The sequence below is a fragment of the Melospiza georgiana genome, chromosome 5 (assembly GCF_028018845.1).
Source record: "Melospiza georgiana isolate bMelGeo1 chromosome 5, bMelGeo1.pri, whole genome shotgun sequence".
In the NCBI taxonomy this organism is placed as follows: domain Eukaryota; kingdom Metazoa; phylum Chordata; class Aves; order Passeriformes; family Passerellidae; genus Melospiza; species Melospiza georgiana.
In genome coordinates, this window is record NC_080434.1 from 12,953,521 (window position 1) to 12,975,506 (window position 21,986).

A 21,986-nucleotide genomic window follows, 5' to 3' on the forward strand; every position below is an offset into this window, starting at 1 on the left:
TTATCAAGAAACTTAGAAAAAACCAAAAATACTCCAGATCAGTTCTTTGTTCAACCTTGTAATAAATACTAAAAATTACCTATTAGAAAAATCGTATTTATAAATCGTTACGATACACATGAATTAAGGTATATCCAATCATATTTTTCTATTAAAACTGTAGCAGGTGGAACAGAATATGCCCTATAACTCTTATTAAAATTCATTGCATTATAAAACCATTTTCCAACACGCTGCAATCATAAGAGGCAAGGCTCAAAATGAAGATAATGTCTAATTCATCAACTGTACACTTTTGCTTTGTCATCTATATCTACACAAACCGCCGTCAATTTTCAGTGTGCATAATTGTTTTCTGTGTTTTCTTCTTTGTTCACGTTGTTTTCTTCTTTGCTCCTTATTATAAGTGTGTCATCTAAATGTTAATTATTTCTGCAAGGTAAATAATTGTGTGCTATGCATGTTTGTATTTTTTCTTCTGCATGTTACCTGTATTGAATCCTTCTGCTAAATTAACACCAGTATAGTTAAACCAGCATCTGTCAGTTACAAGCATCATTACTCCTGACTTATGGTTTCATAATAATTGCCTAAAGACTATATGACTTGACTATAAAGAAAAACCCGAAAATGTGAAATTACTGAAGACAAAATCAGGAGTAAAAACAATCTAGTGTTTTTGGAATCTTAGCTATGCATTTGTTGGATGGGAAAAGAGATTATGAAGCCAGAAATACAACCATGAAAAGAGAAAATCTGAAACATTATGTGCCAGCATGAAACAGTTTCACCCATCCAAAATAGCTGCATGAGTACCAGGGTTGTTATCACCTTCTGACACAATGGGATTCTCTACGAGTCTGAGCTTAATTAGGTCTTCAACCAGGCAGCCCCAAATTTTTTTCTGCATGCTGCACATAGTTTCTGTATATATCATATGCAAGCTGTCTCAGGCACTTCAAGCCTCAGGTTGCTCTTACAAAAGTTTATCCCAGAGTAGGATGGCTTGTAGAATAGACTGTCTCAGTTGGACAGACCTACAATGATTATCTAGTCCAACCGCCTGAACAATTCAGGGCTGACCAATTCTAAAGTGGGTTTTAGCAGAATTGTCCCAATGCCTCTCAAACAGACAGGCTTGGGATGTTGACCAGCACTCATGGAGGACTGTTCCTGTGTTTGACTATCCTAAAAATGAAAGAAATGTAAATAAATGCTTCCACAGGTCCAGTCTGAACCTGCTCTGGGGCAGCTCTGAACCATTCCCACACATCCCCTTGTCACAGGATACCAAGGAGTTGATCTCAGCACCCCCCTCTCCACTCTCCCTCCTTAGAAAGCTGTAGAGAGCAATGGGGTCACTCCTCAGCCTCCTCCTCTCTAAAGGAGACAAGCTCAGAGACCTTTGCTGTCCCTCACAGGACATACCTACTTGCAGCCTAGTGCTTAGGTGGGGGTTTGGCTCTGGCTGGACATTAGGTGACACCAAAGCTGTTCTGTCACTCCCTTACTCAGAGGGATTGGGAAGAGAAAATAAAATGAAAGGCTCACGGGTTGGGATAATGGCAGGGAGGGATCACTCAGCAATGACCATAACAGGAAGAACAGACTCAGCTCAGAAAAAAATTAATTACCAATCAAACCAAAGTAGGATAATGAGAAAATAAAAAACAAATCACCAAACATCTCAACCCACTTCTCCCTGGGCACAACTTCACTCATAAATTCTTTATACTCTGTTCCCACAGTGGCACAGGGGGCTGTGGAAGGGGGTTGCAGTCTGTTCAGCACCCATCTCTACCATTACTTCCTCCTCACACTCTTCCCCTGCAGGGAAATTTCTTCTCTGGCACCTGGTCCACCCCCTGTCCTTCCTTCTGCACTGTCTGCAGGGCTGTTTCTCTCATATTGTCACTCCTCCCTCTGGCTGCTGTTGTGTAGCAGCTTTGTCCTCTTCTTGAATGTGTTATCAGAGGCACCACCACCTTCCCTGATGAGCTCAGCCTTGGGGAGCCACAGGGTCAGTCTTGGAGCCAGCTGGTATTGGCTTCACTGGATGTGGGGGAAGCTTCCAGAAGCTTCTCACAAAAGCCACCCCTGTGGTCCCCTTCTACTAAAACCCAGCCACACAAAGGCAATACAACTTATGTCCCACTAGCCTTCAAGAGATACTGATTGAGCTTCTTTCAGCAAATGGACCAAAGAGACAGAATGGGCTGATCAGATCAGCAAACTGGAGCAGTTGGATGTGAATGGATGTGTTGTCCTTTAGGGTCCTTCCACAAGATAAAGAAGCTTGCCTTGAATGTAACAGCCTGGAACAGCATTAGGCTCAGAAAGCCCTAATGGATCAAAAGAAAATTTCAACTTGTTATTATTCAGCCTTTGTAAAATTAAACATGTCTTTCTTTTTGCTACTTGACTAAAAATTAGTGAGGATGCTCAACTCTGTGTTTCAAGATCTACACAGCAGCTCTTCTAGAACTGCATACAGAGACTGGTAACACCCTTGGTTACAACAGAAATGTTTTAAATTTAACCTGAAGTAAACAATGTATCAGCGTTAATTTTGAAAGATTTAAAAATAATCTGTAAAAAAGTCTGCAAAGCACTTGTTTTAAGCATCCTGCTTAATCTATAAAACTTGTGCTTTTATCAGTAGAGGTACAGTGCAGCAACAAATGAGATCAGAGTCCTTTCTCATCTATGTCCTAAGACAGCATTTTTTTATAATTAATATTTTATAAATTGAAAAGATACATTTTTAAAGTAATTTGATACAGCATCTGTGGAAGAGGCTTTTAGCAATGCTCTTCTTTCTCGAAGAGCATGTTCCTTTGAAATACACATTTTCTTGGAAAGGGTGCCTTTCTCTATTTTCAGGACTGTACTTGGATGCTGTGGTGTGTCTTATCAGCTCAGTCATAGTCCATTGGCTTGCATTTTGTAATGTGAAATGAATGTACACTTACTTTTGGATTAAAAAAGGAAGATAATACAACAGAGTTGCAATGTTTTTGTCTGCAATGACAGAACACTTGCAATCCCAGAGATAATATTACCTGTCGGGCATGTAATCACCTCTCATTTCTATACTGACGATGCAGGGCTCTTGTCAGCCTTCCTATCTGCTTCATACAGAATCTGCAGCAAGAGCTTCCTAGATTCCATGGGACTGGGAGCAAAAGTTCAATTATCAGCTCTGGCAATTTGGACAACTACCTCAAAATCAAAAGGGGAAAAAAGTTATTTGTAAGACCACTTAAGGGACAAGTGGGAGACCAGTGCACTAACCTGCTCAGTAATCTAGATGTTTATACAGAAGCAGAGGGCAACACAGCTAGAATAAAAATATAAAAAGGAATGAAATGCTCACAAAGGACAGGTAAGAAATGCAACTCAGCACGAGTTGATGAAAAAAGCCTGTACTTAAAAGTAAAGATGAAGTGGACAGATATGGTATGAGCCCATCTAAATTGGCAGCAGCACAAGAAAGGAATGCAGAAAAAGATTTGGCTGTTAGCATCGATCCCATGAGAAATACATCTCACTAGTGTCATGGTGGTGAGGAGAGGAAAAAAAAAAGTAAAAGAAACTAATACAAAAGAGCTCCCTGAAATGAGTACTGTCTCTGAGACATGTGAAGCCATTATTTCCATTTCCTCAGCATAGCACTCAGATGTGTTGCAGTAGCCAGTCTGGCATTTCAAAGAGGTATCAAATAGAAAGCTCCAGAGCAAAATAACAAACAGGATCTGAGAGCAGAAAATTCAAAAGAAAAGAGATTATTTGGTTTTGCAGGGAGGAATGAAAGCCAGGAAGGGTTGCAGCCATTTTCAAATACAGAAGGACAATGAAAAAGCAGAAGCCTCTCACAGCCATTAGAAACATATAAAGGAGTAATGGATTAGGTGATATCAAGGCTGATTAAGGTTAGACAAAAGCCAAACCCAAGATCATTTAAGTGCTGAGATAGATGCTTGGAGAAGCTGTGAAATCACTACTCAGAGGAACTGCACAGGTTTATCTGATTCTGCCTTCAGGCAAGGAGAACAGAAGGGTGACTGACTGCTCAAAGACCTTTCCTGCCCTGTTTCCATGATTTCTACAACTCTGCCCTGCCTCTAGCTCCCTCTAAAGTGGGAATGAAATGTGACATACCTCTAACCCTACCTGTAATGGCAAGCAAAAATGACAACTAATATGTATATAAGGGCAAGAGACAGAAAGCTACACAAAGAAATACAGCAACTGATGCAATCAATGTCACCAAACATTGCAATATGCATCCATACTTTCCTACCATCAATACTTCTAGCATTTTAAATTATCTGATAATCTAACATAGATCTCAATTTCTTCAGTGAGTATCAGTGCAGTCCTATATATATCTTGAGCAAACAATATAAAAAGGAAGAGAAGTCAGCATTTTAAACTAATTTAAAATATGTCTTAAATTAATGAAATTCAAGATATTTTACTTTTCCTATGCATAACAAAATAAATCTCAAAAGCAGAAGATAATGCAAATACTCAGCTTCAACTCTTTCACTTTCTACTAGAATTGAAAGGACTTATCATGGAAGAAATAAAGGGAATACCTGTGACAGAGTTAGAGATTTCAGTGCTTTAATACAATATCGCCACCATTTCATGTTATCTAACACACATGCAATTCCCAACTCCCCCGTGTAAGTAACCAGAGACCTTACTACTGTGTCTCACACATTTATTTTTCCATCTTCGATAAAAACTGCATCTTGAAGGTTTCATTTTGAGTTCTTCACTGCAGTCATGTGCTTTATGTATTTCCCTATTATTATTTCCAGACTATGATTCTGCAACATGTATGTGTAGGCAGATTTGGGCACTCAAGAATCAGAGAGACAAAAGGATTCTGTTAATTCTCCACAGTCACATTCCCTTCCCTATTTCCTAAATGAGAGCAATACAGATTACATACACTCCACAACTGTAATACAAATGTACCTAAAGACCTCACACAGACTCCAGTTTACTTTTGCAAACATCAAGTAAGAAATTCACTACCTCTGTTATAAAGACTTTAAACTACAAAAATAACCACCGGAAAAAAAAAAATCACTTGGTCTAAGTTACCACCAAACTTGGCCTCATAAAAAAGGAGTCTATATTTTTTTTTTTTTAATTAAAATTAAGGTTTTCTATCAGGCCTTTGAAAAAAAAAATGGTTCTTCCTTCCATGCTGAACTTTTTATTAATTTCATTATAAATTAAGAACATGCTTCATATTCAAATTATAGCACAAAAAAAGATATGGCTAGAACATTTGCAACTTATTTTTTTGTCTTTTAGAGCTATTTAATACCTTGTTCTTATTAAAATCTCTGATTGTATTACTTAAAACAGAAATAATCTAACATTAAAATTGAATTATTCTTTTTAATATCCTGCAGTCACTAATTGATAGTTAGAGAAAGTGAGAAGGTACTATTATCCCAGTCTCATCCAGAAGTAAAACTGAGGTAAAAAACCTAAACCACTTGCCCAGTGTTACACTGTGTGTCATGCAGGTCTGAAATCAGACCATGATTCTGCATGTCAGGCACAGCATTGAATTTTCTAAGTCTTTGTAGGACTTGGGCATCTGTCTCAGAGGAACTGTCTAACCATTTCTTTTTGTTATTATGTTACATCAAAAAAGTGCTAAATCTGTGCTCCCCAGAAAGGATTAATATTTGTCTTTAAGCATTTCAAAATACAGAGAAAGAGAAACATTTCAAAACAGAGAAAGAGAAAAATCAAAAAAAGTCAGTAGATCTAGTTAATTTATCATGATATCTATAACAATTACCTAACAAACTGTCAGGCACAGATTTAGAGTGACACAAGAAAAAAATTACCTTGAACATTTTTAAGAGTGTAGTATCTTTGTTCAATCAGTCCTATGACAGAGAATGTTAAAAGTACTCCTAAAAAATATAAAATTATGCTGGGACTGTGGCTTTTCAAGGGCTTTCTCTGTCCCTTGCTATTCTATTCCAAACCCTTCACTTCCTGTACTTCTAGTGCAGTTAAAACAAACATAAGACCTACCTTGATTGTACTAGTGTGTGCACCAGGATATTCCTTTTCCTCCAGTGTTGACCAACGTTGTATAAATTTCGACACCACGGGATCATCATAGTCAACTATCTGAAATCCTGAGACATTAGCTCCTCCAAACTGAATTTTTGACAAATCTCCATCAGTAAATCCCTGAGCACAAAAAAAAATTTTCTGTTATTTTAACAGTTTTGGCAGTTCTCTCAATAGTGTATAAAAAGCAAGAGTTACCATATGACCTCTACTGCAGAACAGTAAGCCAACATTTTGCTCAAACTGGATCCAACTTAAACCCTGGGCTGCCAAGATTAAGTCATCAGCTGCATCAGCCAGCAATGCTTCTTGCTGCCCACTAGACAAACACTTCTATGGTGAGGAAGGGCTCAGTTGACCTGTCCTTGCCATCCTAAACATCCTGCTAATTTTAACAGGACCAGTTAGGTGAGAAAGGGAACACGAGACATGAGTAACAGGCAAGCAGGTTTTAGGCAGGAATACTTACAGCCACAGCTGTATCCTCTCTTTTAGGAACTCCAAAGCACGTGGAAGGACTTGCCATCTCCACTGCCTCAACCCTCTGACATAAAGAACTACTTCCCATTCTTAAAAAAAGTTCTTGTGTTCTGTTTTCTGTGATTTAACTTCACCCAAATAACCATACAAAGGCATTTACATGAAATAATGATGTCAGACGTTTCATTATAAATGAATGTTGTGAGTGAATACAAAAAGAAGCAGCAAATTCAAACCTCATTATCAGAAGTTGCTACAATTGCTATACGAGATGGTCTTTAGTTGCTGCATTTTAATGATCCTCATGTTGTTGCCTGCTAATGCAGACACTTCTACACTGATCATGTAACTTGATATTCATTGTATATTCAAACCTCTTCTCCATCTATCTGCATTTCTTAGTTGTCAAAATAGATCAATTTCTTGAATGACTGATCAGACTGGAGGAGAATATTACTACAGTCCAAAAAGAAGAAAGCAGGTGGATTCAGTGAAGATATGATTCAAATACTAGATAAGTTTTCCTTCTGGCAGAGAAAAACAAGTTTTTAAAATCACTTCCATAAATACTTTATACATGATATTAAACAGCTTTAAAACATAAGATTCAGTAATTTTTAGATCTTATGGACTTACTGTTACAAATTTAAAGCAATGGTTAAAATAGCAACCAGTTAACATCATGAAATCCACTGGGCACGTTTTAGAAAATTTCCCTTAAGACTCAAAATACTGTTTATGCAACATTTGCAATGCAAACCACAGATGTCTAACAGATAATTTCTCACATTTTATAAGACTTTTATGCCTGCTTTATGAATATCAGCACCTAAATTTCTTTATCCAAAAATTAGTTATTAAGATATAGGAATGAAACCCCAGTGTTCAGCTTTTAAAGAGGCATTTAAAGCAAAAGATTTCCTCACACCATGGCACCCACATGACTCTTGAGAGCTCTGCCTGCCTGGAGGGGGAAGTGTTTCCATCAAAGGCCAGGAGGAGTCAGGGGTTATGCCTCAAGGGCCAGAGACACACCATGCTCCTTCTGTTTCCTCAGGCTTCTCAAAGCACTATGGAAGATAGAGTCAATTGGGGCCCTGCTGGAATTTATATCAAACACTGTCACAGTTCAAGATAAATGATAAAAAAAATCGTTTGGTGGCACTTGCACTATACAGCCCCCAAAACTCTTTTCTTGACCAGGATAAATGAGATTTGGGCGTGCAGAATTTGCTTTGTCTATTACAAAAAAGGTCTGGATGAGTTCCTCTAGCTTCAGTAAGAAGGTGTTTATAGACTTTAATATCAATAAAAAGGCCCTTCACCTTTAGACACAATTTCAAAAAAATTCCCTTGACAGAATTTAGTGAGTTTTTTGAGCTTTCCCTGCATGAACACCATTAGCTATACAGTCTGATCACCTGTGCTCAAGAAAACATGAATTCAGACTGATCACCCAGCCAACCTGAGGGATGAAATGTGGAAATCTGAGATTCACTAGTCTAGCAGAATGAAACGTGAGAACTGTGATTCTTAAGTAGTTTAAAAGTTGTGAGAGAGAAATCATCACTTTGCTGAATGAATGTATCATCCTATGATGCAGAAAGTTATTTCTCTATTTTACATACTATCTTTTTCTAAAGTATGTAGAAAAAGAGAAGTTCTATTGAAGGTCCTGAACAACCTTTATTCCCATTGATGGGAATATGATAAGAGGTATTTAAAGCCTGAAAAAACTCAGCCAATGAACAAATATAATCTCAACACAAGCATTAATTTAGCAAGGATAAAAATATTTAGCTTTTTACTGTTTTCTGAGGTGTATTCAAAACAAAATACCAGCTAGTGTGCTTCCACAAACAGTCAAATGAGCAATACAGGTATTTTAAACACTAATAATGCTTACCAGATTTGCAATGATATAGTGGTATCCTTTAACATGTTTACCAATTGTGATAACCTGTGAAAAAAGAAGAAAGAGCCCATAATGGAGAATGTTCACCTGGTATACAGATTGAAAGGTTCAAAATGCAGTGTGATGTAAAATTTTTTTAGTGTTAGTGCCATGCAATGCTGAGTTTGTGTGCTGCTTTATCCTTTATTTTACCTAATGCACCACTGAGCATACCCTTTGCTGCTAGAAATCAGCCACGTTGAAGTCCAAGTCCCAAGAGGGAGAGTCCCTCCAGACACAGGCGCTGAATGCTGACTGCTGTGGTGTGTATCAGGGCACAACCAGCCAGGAGAGAGCAGGCATCACGGGCCAGAAACACTGTGCCTCAGACTCCTGCTGCATTCTATCCACTGACATTCATAAGTTATGAGGAAACCTTGTAAAGTTCAAATTGTTTATTGCCCTTAGTCTTCCTCACCATCTCCCTCAAAGCCAGCTGGAGGTTTCTCAACATCTCGGCTGGCACACCTATAGCATGAATTCTTCTCCCAAACAAGCCCAACTAAGGCTATGTCTGCATGGGGAAGTTTGCATTTTGAAGCTAAGCACTTCTCCGGAGGAAGGATGTGCAAGATAAGAGGAGTCTAGAGGTTTATTCCATCTTTTGAACAATGAACTTAAATTAAGAGAGGATGACTCATTCATTTCCTCTTTTAATATATAGCTAAAATATTCAGACTAGGTATCCTGAAACTTATGTCAGGGTACTAGTGAACAACATTCCACATACTTGGTTTCATGAAGTTACAGAAATATAACTGAAAGCAGTTTTAACACTGAGTTTACATACTAGAGTTTGAGACTGAGAGGGATCACATTACAAAAGCCATGGAAGTAATGAAGTAATTAAATTGTTCCTCTTTTGAGGTGTATATATATCTATATATATATCTATATATATAGATAGATATATATATATGATTTATGGACTTACATATCCTAAAACAATTACCTGGATCAGACTACTTAAAACTAAGTACTTATTAAGAGGTTTAAGTAAGAAATATTTTCGAGGTGTGTTTCTTACGTTGCTGCTGCTTCCAAAGAAATTTCAGTTATACCAAGTAGATTAGCTCTTCTGTATGAAATATTTCTTCATCATTGGTACCTGAGAAGACAACCAGCAGCTGCAAGCCTCTGAATTAATGCTCAGTAACTCTGCTCTAGCTGCCACTGGATACTCTTTTATTAACCCAGCTTGCTGAAACTTCAAGGATGCTGCCAGTTAAAACTATGAAAATTCAGTGGTAGTGCCAAAAGCCACGATGAAGGAGCTGTGCACACAAAAGCTATTCAGCAGCTCAGAGGACCTTCTCTAGCAGGGATAGACAAGTAGTGGCAGTAATTACAGAGTTGCCTAAAGGGTGTTAGCAGGGTGAAATGAGATTCTGCAAAGGAAGCTGCCTGAGAAGAGACAGAAGGCATTTAATGAAGAGCATGATAACACAGACTTGCCAGATCAGAGAAGAGGAACATAAACTAGACTGAACAGAGCTGGGGAACTGAAATATTTTTCAACTCACATGAATCATTGAAATCTGAAGAGAAACTATAACACAAGACCAAAAACAAGAGTGATAAAGCAACTTGGCAAATATATTTTGTGCCTATACAAAGATCCAAGGGCTACAAAGTCTAACTGGGTAAACCTGAGGCTGTCACCTCAGCTTAAAATATTTGCAGGGTAAATCAAAGCAAAATGAAAAGATTTGTTCAGTAATAGAAAGCAAGGAAGGAAGTGAAGAAATTGTTCCTTTCTGTATTGAGCAATGCAAATAGTACTTTGGGATTCAAGGAAAATCTGGTTAACAGAAAGCCTGTTGCATTTCTTGCAGTAAAAATACACAGAAAAAGGGATACTGATATGATGTGTCTACTTCAGGCATCCTCATAAAATGAAGGAAATATCTGAGGGTCTTTTTCAGGGCAGAAATTAAAGTAATTTTTCAAGAAATAAATCTTGTAGCAAATCAAGACCTAAAGTACATTGCTATTAGAAAAGAAAATCAGAACACACTCGAAGTATACTCGCAGGCCAAGAAATCCATTGCTCAACATTTCATTTCAAGAGAATGAGAAAATTATTAGAGAATCAGTTAAACTTTCTTTTGGAAATAGAAAGTGATTTTACCTTTAAATGTGAGGAAGGGAACTTACTGATTGGAAGAATAATGGGCTTAAAAACCAGACAAAAGTGCAGAAACAACTAGGCTATCTTCTGAAGACAATTCCAAGACTAAACCCATTTGGGACAGCTGCAAACCGTTTAAGAGAACATATTCCAGGGCAGACCAGTAAATTATTTAGAGGAGAACAACTAACCAGAGTTATATTAACTGTCCTGTGAGGCTGATTTTGTTGTTATCTAGGATTCTTCAGTGACATACAAATCAAAACAGCAGAAACAAAAGCTTAGCCAGCTGTATGTCTGAGGAGTAGCACAAGTCTGTGGGGATAAGCTGAGAAACTCTAAAGGTCTAAAAAAGGCAGAATCCATCAAAGTGCAACTAGGGCAAGAAAAATATCCCAGAAATGCAATCCAAATAAGAAGCAGACAAAGACAAAAATAGGTCTATTATGAAACAAAGACTGTATAAATGAGTTGTAACTGAAGGGAAAAGAGAGTTCTTGTCTATAAAAAGTGGCTGAAAGGTGAAACTAAAGAAAAGTACAGTCAGCCAAAGTTTCACATCAGAAGTTATAATGAATACTACATACTTATTTTAAAAAGAATGTATAGGATAGTAAGGTAAATGCTAAAAATAGTCTTGTCAAGATCGAAACATGTCAAAGCAGTATCTTTCTTTTCTCTGGTCTGATAATCAAGAAGCAGCAAGATGTGACATCCTGAGTCTAAAAAGGTGATTGTTCTGTAGGACATCATTAGAAACTCACAAGAGACATGGACAAGAGAAAAAGTCACTGTAAGGTAGGTAAAGAACTGTTTGAAAAGCCACACAGAACCAAATGAAGATGACCTATAAGGACTACTTATGTCAAACATTGCCCTACATTGTACATTTCTTGACATTGATAAGTAAGAAAATGATTTTTAAAAACTGCAGATGATAGACAGATCAAACTCTCAGAGATTAAATGCTCTTGAGAACAAGATCAAATTCAAATTTATCTTGAAAATCAGAAAAAGAGGTTGTGGCTATGAATTCCAAATAAAACACACAAACATAATGTACTGCATTAAGGACACTGCTCATTGTCTGAGCCTCCTCAAAATATAACGACCTTCAAAACAAAGACCAAAATAACAAGCCCTTCAAAAAACCTTCAAACAAATACATCCATACTCTGATGATACATCCCTCCTGATGCTGCACAGTCTCACATGACGAAGCTCAAGCCAACAGGGAACTATCCTTACAATTTTCCATTGTGCTCTGCATGCATGAAAAGTAGGAAGGTACAGAGCCAGTAAGAACTTCCTAGGCTCCAGGACTGAAGTGGTAGATTTCAAAGTACTGCAGTAATTTGAATCAGAGAACCACGATAGTGTTGCTAAAAAGAAGATTTTTTTTTTTTAAAGTCATTTTGGCAAATAATTTGCATGGGTGGAGAGAAGACAGATTTTGCTGCTCTTTTTAAAGCTCGGGAGGCGTTAGCTATGAAAAACAGCATCCAATTTTGGTTAGCACACTTTAGGAGTGACACAAAATGAAGAGATAAGCAAGGAAAGTACAAATGACAAAAAGCTTCAAAATACAAATTTCAAAGGGCATTAAATGAGGAAGAGAAGCTGTGAAACAGTCTTCCCTACACACAAAAGGTTCTCAGAAAATGTATTAGAGGGAGAAAATACCTTCTAGGTGTAAAAAGAACTAATCCTTAGACATAACTAACTGTATCAGACCAGATATAATAGTGTTGCAACTATGTATAATACAGTATACTACTTATGCTGTAAAAGAGTCTGAACAAGGTATTTCATAAATTAGTGCCTTTCTTTTAAATAACTAGGATAGAAAACTATACAGGATCATCCAGATAGAGTTATCTTGCCTTTGGGCAAAGGTAGGGATAATAGGATTTGTGTGTTCACTTTCTCCCTGGCACATATGCAGTCCTCAATACAAACCTGTGACTGCCAAATGATTCATAACAATCACAGAAATACCATCAAAACAAATGAACTCATTACATTTACTTATAGAATACTGCTAACTGCTGTCACTGAAGAAAGAAGAACAGCAAACCTGATCAACAATGTCGTTGACTTTATCGCGCTCACAGTCCAAAATCACTCGTCTTTCCTTTTTTACCTCTAGATCTTGAAACAGTGAACGGTAAGTTTCATCTTTTCTCTCATTGTTAATATTTCCTACATTGATAGCAGTCACTTGCCATTTCTTTTCAGCAGCAGAATCCAGCACAGCTTGCAACGTTGATAATCCTAGCAAAGCACAGGAGAAAACAGAAGATATGACTGACAAAGCCTCTACAATGCGATTTGTGAGATCACTTATTTAAGTTCTCCTGTAACTTGTTTGACCTGTCACAAGTAGGTAGAAATCAGAAACTAAGATATATGTGGGTCAAATTAATTATTATTGCATAAAACTTCCATTTGCATCACTGCAAGGCATCAAGGTAAAGCCTCATAAGTGCGACCTTTAGGTTTGGCCCAATTTCTTCAGAATTGGATTTCATTGTTTTCACTGATCCGCTGCTGGACTTCCACATAGTGGGAAAGAGATCTTCTAGGAGAGGAGTGAAGGAGTGATCCAATAAGAGCAAAAGGATCAGCCACCTATTACAAAAAGGATGAGCCTTATTAAAGGATCAGCTGCTTAAACAACAGCTATTGAACAGCTTTGGTTCCCAGCACTTGAGCAGTGCTGTATTTAAGCCCAGACCTCATTGAAGTCTATGGCAGAATTCTCATGCTCTGCAGTGATGGTAATGGATTTATTATTTCTGTTGCCTACAGTCACATCCCTGATTATAAAAGATGTGCTGAGATATATTTTTCCCTATAGATAAGCAGGCTCAATGCTAACACCTACAAGCAGTGTAGAGAAGATTGCTTCCATCTCGTACGTTTAGCAAGTTCCTGATAGGAAGCTGTAATGTTTGCACAGATGCAGCTGCCTGTGATATACTGTAAAACCAGTGAAGATTTTACTTGACAGATTTTACTTTTTAGGGATGAGCTAATGTAGTAGAGAAATATGAAAATTACTGCTGGAAATTAATTCCTGCTATACAAAAAGTACAATTTTAATGACTTCCAGTAGTACAAGAATGAGACTTATCATGTTTCAATTCCTACCAGAGAATTCTACATGATTCTAGAGAGCAGTTTTAGGGACACCAGATACTATTATAAAGAAAAAAAAAATAATTAGACTTTCTTATGAGCGAATTGACATTTTTGCACATTCTTCTCTCCTGAAACAATCAAACATCAGGAGTGATTTCTTTGAGACAAATTCTGATGTGGTATGTAAAGGGAGCTTCAGGTATAACTTTCATGAGAAATAATAGTGGTTATACCCATAAACATAGAAGAAGAGCACTGAAAATTAATTTGTCTCACAGTCTGTAGACATAATATTAAATAAGGATTGGTCAGTGTTTAGCAATTCATCTTCATCAGTGAAAATGGTAATGACATACAGCACTACACAAGACTGGTCATCAGCAAAGGCAGAAAATGGCAGGCTTCCAAAAGCATAAATTGAATTATTATCTTATATAATTCTGGTTTGCCAAGTCTCTTTAAGAAAGACTGATATTAAGTTTTGTATGTCATGTAATGAATATTTAAAATCACAGATAACTACAGTCCACTGGTACATATAATCTATTTCAAATCCCAAAGATGAATCTGGAGAACTTGTGTTAAAAGGGAAAGATTAGTGATGTAAGCAAACTGAGATGCAGGGAGCATCTTAAAACACTGAAAAGCACTAAAGTATGTTTAAACCTCAAAATGCTGCTTGAAATGATGAATTAAAATTTTTAAAACAAGACAAATCAGCCAAACTGATGCTGTTTATTCTGAATAATTGTTTCAAGTATCATGTAGTAGATTTCAGGTCCTCCAACCTGTCAAAAATTCCTCTGAGTTAAACAATCTCACCTAGGCACAAATTATTAAGGACTACTAATGCTAATACCACCCATTGCAAAGGGTTTCTATATTTTACTCCTCTAATCTTCTGTTTTTCCCAGGGTTTTTCTTTTCTTGACATACTCTCTGCAGAGATATCAAATGGCTGCCTGGATTGCTTGCTTTATTTTTCTTTTGGTGGCAGATTTGTCAACCCCATACAGCTTAGCTTATTCTGATGGCAATAACATGTTGCAAAATCACAAACAAAAACACAACAACCAAACAGAAAGCATTTGCAGCAATACTTTTGTGAAAGTCAAATTTTCTAGAGAGTAGCAACAAAAGTGGGAGACTCAGCAGAGGAGAAAACTCCAGCAACTTCAGTTGCTATTTTTTAAGCTGCATGAGCACTTCTGCCTGGGAAACTCATGTCCTGAACCTCTTTTGGTTATCATGAGACAAACTTTTAAAGCCGTGAGCTTTGAAAAGAAAGAGGGAAGAGAGGCTGAATAACTTAGCAATTCTTTTACAGATAGAATCTTACAATAATGCTACTACTTTTTCCAAAACTTAGTGTTAGTAATGGCAGAGAGGATGTAAGGATGGTAACTACTCCACATTCCATGAGAATAAATAATGCATTAAGGCAGAAATAGCTTGGGCACACATCTACTGAATGGCCTCACTCCTCAAGGACAGGAATGACAGCAAATTGCCCTGGCCTTCAGCCAGTCAGTCCCTAAACACAGAAGTGCTCCAACACCAGCAATAAACAATTCTTTAGGAATAAGTCACCAAACTAATTCTTATTAGCCTTTATGGTTTCCATTAAGTTAAGTAAGTCTCCTTGCCTTTTTTTATCTCACTCCTGAAAGCGGAAACATCTTCAATCCTATATCATTCCTTAAATATACATCATTGTCACTACATTAACAGGCAAAATGCTTAAAGGAACTGTGGACTTGTGTATGTGGGATTTGATGTCAATGTAGCTGGCTACAAACTGTTCGACTCTGCAGGCTGACCTCATGCAACCTGGGGGGAACACTGAGGAGCAAAGATTTACTCCACATAAGGGCAGGAGCTTCATGCCTTGGAGCTTGTTATGACTGGGGTGCCTTGCCACAATTAAAACCGAGGTAAATAAAAAAGGAAGAACCTAAGGGTGGGTAGAAAGAACAACATGATGCTGATATTCCTGGTAAGATCCAGACAGCGCAGCTCACAAGAACTAGGTGTTTTTCAGTATTTCCTAAATATAAATCACATGCAGGTCACATTCTACCCACTGCTAGATGATTGACAGAGTACTGGCTGAGAAAGTAGCTTTACATCTGTCCTTTCTAAAAAGACAGAGAATGTTTCTGATTCTAATGTGAATTTGAAAAGGAATTGCCAGAGAAATTAGCTTAGCATTCATTGTTCCATGTGACATTACCTTTGGAGGTTACACATCAGGATTAGTTCTTCTAACTAACACATTACAAAAGTGATACAGAACTCTCTGGAGGAGACCCCTTCAGCTTCTGAACATCATGTATAAAATGGCATCAGAATGCAGGGAATTTAAAGTCACCCCATTACTCAACAAAAGATGGTGTGGTATGCTTTAACTCTATTGGCATTTTATAATTTAAAATGCATTTGGTATTTAACTCTGACCAATGAACATGCAGAAAAGTCACAAAATAGCCACTTTAAAGGGAACAGGAGCAGGTAAGATAGAAGAGGTAGCCAAGGACTACTAGGTGAGGACAACCTGAAAGCAGAATTATAATAATGGAATTCCAGAAAAAGCAATCAAAACCCCCACCTTTTCTGGATAAAGCTGCTTCTTCTTAGAAAACTAACTGATATACCACAATTTGCCAGTGACATTTTCAAGTTCATAAAATGTTATATTATTACTACTACAGCCACAAAAGGGCATGAGAAGGATGTATGGTGGAATTAATTGATCCTGAGCAATGGGTTTGGGTTTATCAACACCAACAATAAAATCCAAGCTCAACAGAGGCAAGGAACTCAATACCAAAAGCAGTCTCCAAAGAAGTAGGGACTGACTGCATCCAAGATTTATTGCTTGCTTGGTGCTCAGTTATGGATTTTGCATACATGGAGTGAATCTGCGGTAGCAGATAGCCCTTCATGCTCAGACTTTTTTTTTTTCTCCTTAGATGTTTCTTTAACAAAAGAAAGAAAAACCTACATAGAAACTGTTTTACAACATGTGACTAATCCCACATTGCTTAAGAGCTGCAATTCTATTAATGCATACCATAATAATTTCATTCTCAACTGAACAATTTTGTCTCTGTCCCAAAAGCTCATTTCTAAATGCAAGAAACACTTTATTCAATTACACTTACACTTGTTGGAGGTAAATATTTCTTCTATTATTTACTTATCTAATATGAATTCCAAATTTCAACGAGATACACCTGCCAAACAGGGTGCAGGTAAAAAGTGCCACACCTTACCTCTGTCACTGTCATACAAATATGCAAACTTGGTCCACTGATAGTATTCAATCAAGCTAAGAAGAGCTCCCTTGAGGTCAGGTCTCATCTGAATGACAAAGGGATGTGTTCCATCTGTTGGGAAGCTGGGAGTTATGAAGGAGACATGAAGAGTCCCACAGAATGATGTTATGGTATTTACAGACTTCTTGTCATAGAATCCAAAAATAGCAAAGACTCCTCTTGAAAACTGGGAGCAGACTAGAAAGAAAAAAGACAGAAAATTAGCAGGAGAATTTATTTTTTAAAATTATTGAAAATTATTGCAATTTAAAAAAATATTGAAAAAATGTAATGTATATGTATACATTATGAGAAATTTATGTCTGAAAAGTATCTGATCACATAAATATCAGGCAAAAAAGTAATACTCTGCTATGGAGATAATTTGTTAGCATTATCAATCAGTAATATAAAACCTACACCAGAAAAAACAAAAGAAGAAAGTATCAGTGGTGCACACTCCTAGATGATAAATGCAGAAATAAAACTCACCAACTAACGCTAAATTCAATTTATGTTGTAAAGAACAGCGATGACAGACATCAATGGCAGTTGCAATTCAAAAAATGAGATATTATGACCATCCATAGCATTATGGAAATAGATAATATTTTGTCATGTTAAAAATAAACTGCCTCTGAGGTCAAGACTCACTGAGCTTTCTACAAAATACTTTAAATAACTTTCCATTTGTGGAAACGCAAAGCCAAAACTGAACCCCAATCTATCAAGAGCAGTAAGAAGTCCATTTGCTTTAAAGCCCTCCTGTATCAAAGCATTATTTTAATCTCTGCTTTGTAGGACTCAGCAAAAGATGGTCCTTCTGGCTGACACTTGCGGTCATGTTGCAGGAAGAATAACCTCATAGGTGTAAATATCATGCTGATCATTCACTTTTTATCTGGAGACAATTCAAGCCAGTTGATGAAAGTGACTGACCACAACAGCCTGTGCAGAAGAGCTGGTTCTTTCTGGGCTATTCTTTTCTTTGAGACTGCAGGGCATACTAGTGCCTAGGTTCTAAAGCCAGGGTACGAGAAGGAAATATTATTCTCTGATTAATTCACACTTATCACTAATGCATTCTTTGGTTTGCAGAGTCACCTTGAGCAAGACACATCCTTCTAGAGACACCTGACCTGCTTATAGATAGAAATCACAGTGTAATTGATGCTAATTTTGCCCAGCCATTTAGTACACTAATCCTTGACCATAACTCATATAAGGGCAAAAATAACTTGGTTTATTTTAGAATTTTCTAGATTTGAACTAATAATATATTTTTATCTTTCAAAGTTATTGTATCTTTATTTTTAAAAGGGTGTTTCTTTTTTTAAAACAAATATTATCCCTTTATGCCTGTTACTACTCATTGCTATCTTCTTTCCATGGCTTTGCCTATATCTATGCAACCACTCATCTCTCACGCCCTAATTATTCCTCTACTCCAATTAAAAGCACCTAAACAGGATGAGTGAAATTCTGAGTCTGCCAGTTTTAAGTTTTCACCGATTAACTTTAATTAGGTCAGAATTTTGCCTCAGGTGAGAAAATACAAGTGATTAAAAAACTTGATGAGTAACACCTTTTTATAAAAGGATGCTGCATGTTTTAAGGGCTAAAGTACAAGACGGTCAAACCTTTTCCATTCTAACTACAATTCATTACAGAGTCATAGAATTGTTTTGAGTGGAAAGACCTTTAAGATCAGAGTCCAACCACTCAGCACTGCAAAGACTGTCACTAAACTATGTCCCCAAGTGCCACATCTCAACATCTTTTGAAGACATCCATGATAGTTATTCAACAGCTTCCCTGTGACAATTGTTCTAATGCCTCCCAACCCCTCTCATGAAGAAATTTTTCCTAATATCCAGTCTAAATAGCCTCTATCCTAACTTGAGGCCATTTCCTCTTCTGTTGCTTGTTATCTGAGAGCAGACCAGCTTCCACATTGCTACACCCTCCTTCCAGGCAGTTGTACAGAGTGATAAGGTCTTCCCTCCCCTGAGCCTCCTCTGCTCCACGCTAAGTAACCCCAGCTTCTCCAATTTGTCCTCACAAGACTTGTGCTCCAGACCCTTCCCCAGGTCCATTTCCCTTCTCTGGACATGCTCCAGCCCCTCAGTGTCCTTCCTGCAGTGAGGGGCCCAGAACTGGACACTGGGTTTGAGGTGTGGCCTCACCAATGCTGGGGGACAATCCCTGCCCTGCTCCTGCTGGTCACGCCATTGCTGATCCAGGCCAGGATCCATTGGCCTCCTTGGCCACCTGGGCACAGCTGGCTCATGTTCAGCTGCTGCTGACCAGCACCTCCAGGTCCTTTTTCCTGGGGCAGCTTTCCAGCTGCTCTTCCCCCAGCCTGTAATGCTATGTGGGGTTGTGAGCCAAGAGCAGGATCTGGCATTTGCTGAGCCTCACACAGTTGGCCTTGCTCATCAATCCAGCCTGTGCAGATCCCTCTGTGGAGCCTTCCAGCCCTCCAGCAGATCAACACACCCACCCAGTTTGGTGTCCTCTGCAAACTGACTGAGGGTGCACTTGATCGTCTCGTCCAGATGGTTGATAAATACATCAAACAGGGCTGGCCTCAACACTGTGTCCTGGGAGACACCACTTGTGACTGGCTGCCAGCTGGATGGAACTCCATGCATCACTGCTCTCTGGGCCTGACCATTCAGCCAGCTTTTTACTCCTCCAAGCCATAAGCAGTCAGTTTCTCCAGGATAATGCTGTGGAAAATGGTGTCAAAGGCTTTACTGAAGCCAGGTAGACAAGTTTCACAGCCTTAACCTCACCCACCAAGAGGGTTGTCCTGCCATAGAAGGAGATCAGGCTGGACAAGGGGAACATGCCTTTCACCAATCTGTGCTGGCTGAGCCTGATCACCTGTTTGACCTACACATGCCTTGTGACAGCATTCAAGATGACCTTCCCCCACACCAAGGTTTGTCTGAAAGGACAGGTTATCCTTCCAGCTCTTGTAGATGGTTGTCACCTTTGCTAATTCCCAGACAACAGGACCTCCACAGTCCTAGCAGACTTGATGTCAAGTGAACTGACCCAGGATCAAAAAGAAACCCAAAAATCAAAATTCTACTGATGACACCAGGCTTGGAGCCAGATATTGATCTGCTGGCTTGCTGGTTTTCCTGTGTCTTTGCACCTGGAAGGATAGAGGAAAATGCCACTTGTGCTCCTGATCCTCCAATCAGTTGTCCCAAGTCCCTGAAGTTTCTTGGTTGCTCTCAGAGAGACCTCAGGGACTTGGGACAGTCTTCAGGGACTTGCTCAGCCTTCTTGTTGCAACTTGATTACAGATTGAAAAAAATCGGTCAAGGATAATCAGTCGAAGGCAGTATTCAGGGCAGGAAGGTGTCTCTTCATGTCTTAAACCCAAGCCCCAAGGAGACAGGGCTGGTTGGCATAAGGTGCCTTCTGTTCCCTTCAGAGAGGACTCTCCTATGGAAATGACCCATCTTTTTCTTTGTGGAAGCAGTTTTGATGCAGAGCATAGGCCAATCTCAGCAACACCTCCATGCTGGATGAACCAGTGTCCTTGCTATTGTTCAGTTTCCCTTGCAGAGCCTCAGACCTGTTATGGAGGGCACCTGGGAAGGTGGGGCAGTCACAGAGGAGACACAGCAGCTACACCAGCAGGAACCCATCACCATTGCCCCCTATTCCTTAAGCCACTGTGTTCACTCAGGCAGAGAGAGAAAAGGGAATCCTTTTTGTCATGAATCCAGTCTGCCTGTCCAGCCTGTGCCAGGGAAAGCAGCAGCTTTTGGTCCCTCTCCCTCTCTCTCCCTGCTGATCCTCAAGCCACTCACCTCCCAGAGCTCTGTCACTGGGCACAGAGGAGCCCCCCTGCCCATGAACACCTCCCAGAGCTCTGTCACTGGGCATAGAGGAGCTCCCCTGCCCAGGCACACCTCCCAGAGCTCTGTCACTGGGCACAGAGGCACTCCCCTGCCCAGGGACACCTCCCAGAGCTCTGTCACTGGGCACAGAGGAGCTCCCCTGCCCAGGGACACCTCCCAGAGCTCTGTCACTGGGCACAGAGGCACTCCCCTGCCCAGAGCTCTGTCACTGGGCACAGAGGAGCTCCCCTGCCCAGGAACACTCTCACAGGAGGGCTCCCTGCTGCTGGTCAGTGCTGCTAAGAGCAGGCCCCACGCTCCAGCCCAACACCTGTGTGGCAGCATGTTCCCATGGGAGCCCTGTCTCTGGGCAGCTGTGTCATGTTGGACAAAGATTTCTGAAAAAGGCTGTGAATTTTCTGAATAGCTTTACTGTTTAAGTTACTGGAACTCCTTGTTCTATTCCACATCATTATGCTCTTGCTGAGGCAAAACCGACTCACTACCTCCCCACACACTCATGAATAATTGTTTCCCATGTGCAGCAAAGGCTAAATACCATCTGAACTTGCTGCTATAAAGGAATTAATGCCTCATAACTCACCTTCAAAAGTGCAAATAAAAATAGAGCATCAGTTTACTTCTGGATTCCTGGATGAGAATCTTGCAAAGACTGTTACTTGTACACTACTGTGACCTTCTGAATTAAACCATTTTAATACTGCATATAAGGTGACAGAGACAACAACTGTCTCATCCAAGGACCACTGAAAAATAAAAATGCCTTAAGTCACTACTGCCAACACCTGGGATGCATTTCTCCTGTCACACTGCTTTGCTTCCATCATCAGATATTTTAGGCACAGATGGAATAATGTTCCCTACAGCAGCCAACAACCAGAAAATTTGAACACCATAGGTGATGCCTTCTCAGAATCATCCCTCATCCTCTCCTCACCTTCCTGACACTGGACACCTTT

At 39.0% G+C, this 21,986-nt stretch overlaps 1 protein-coding gene across 5 annotated transcripts in view; it reads right to left on the bottom strand.

Annotated features, from left to right (window-relative positions):
• Positions 1-21,986, bottom strand: part of GRIA2 (glutamate ionotropic receptor AMPA type subunit 2) — an 87,433-nt gene that overhangs the window by 29,304 nt on the left and 36,143 nt on the right. For all 5 annotated transcript variants that reach the window (XM_058024239.1, XM_058024240.1, XM_058024244.1 and 2 more), the window contains exons 3-6: positions 17,102-17,341; positions 12,760-12,956; positions 8,504-8,557; positions 6,076-6,237 (exon numbers count right to left, since the gene is read on the bottom strand). In XM_058024239.1, the coding sequence (XP_057880222.1) occupies positions 6,076-6,237; positions 8,504-8,557; positions 12,760-12,956; positions 17,102-17,341 (653 nt within the window). The remainder of the gene's footprint in view (positions 1-6,075; positions 6,238-8,503; positions 8,558-12,759; positions 12,957-17,101; positions 17,342-21,986) is intronic.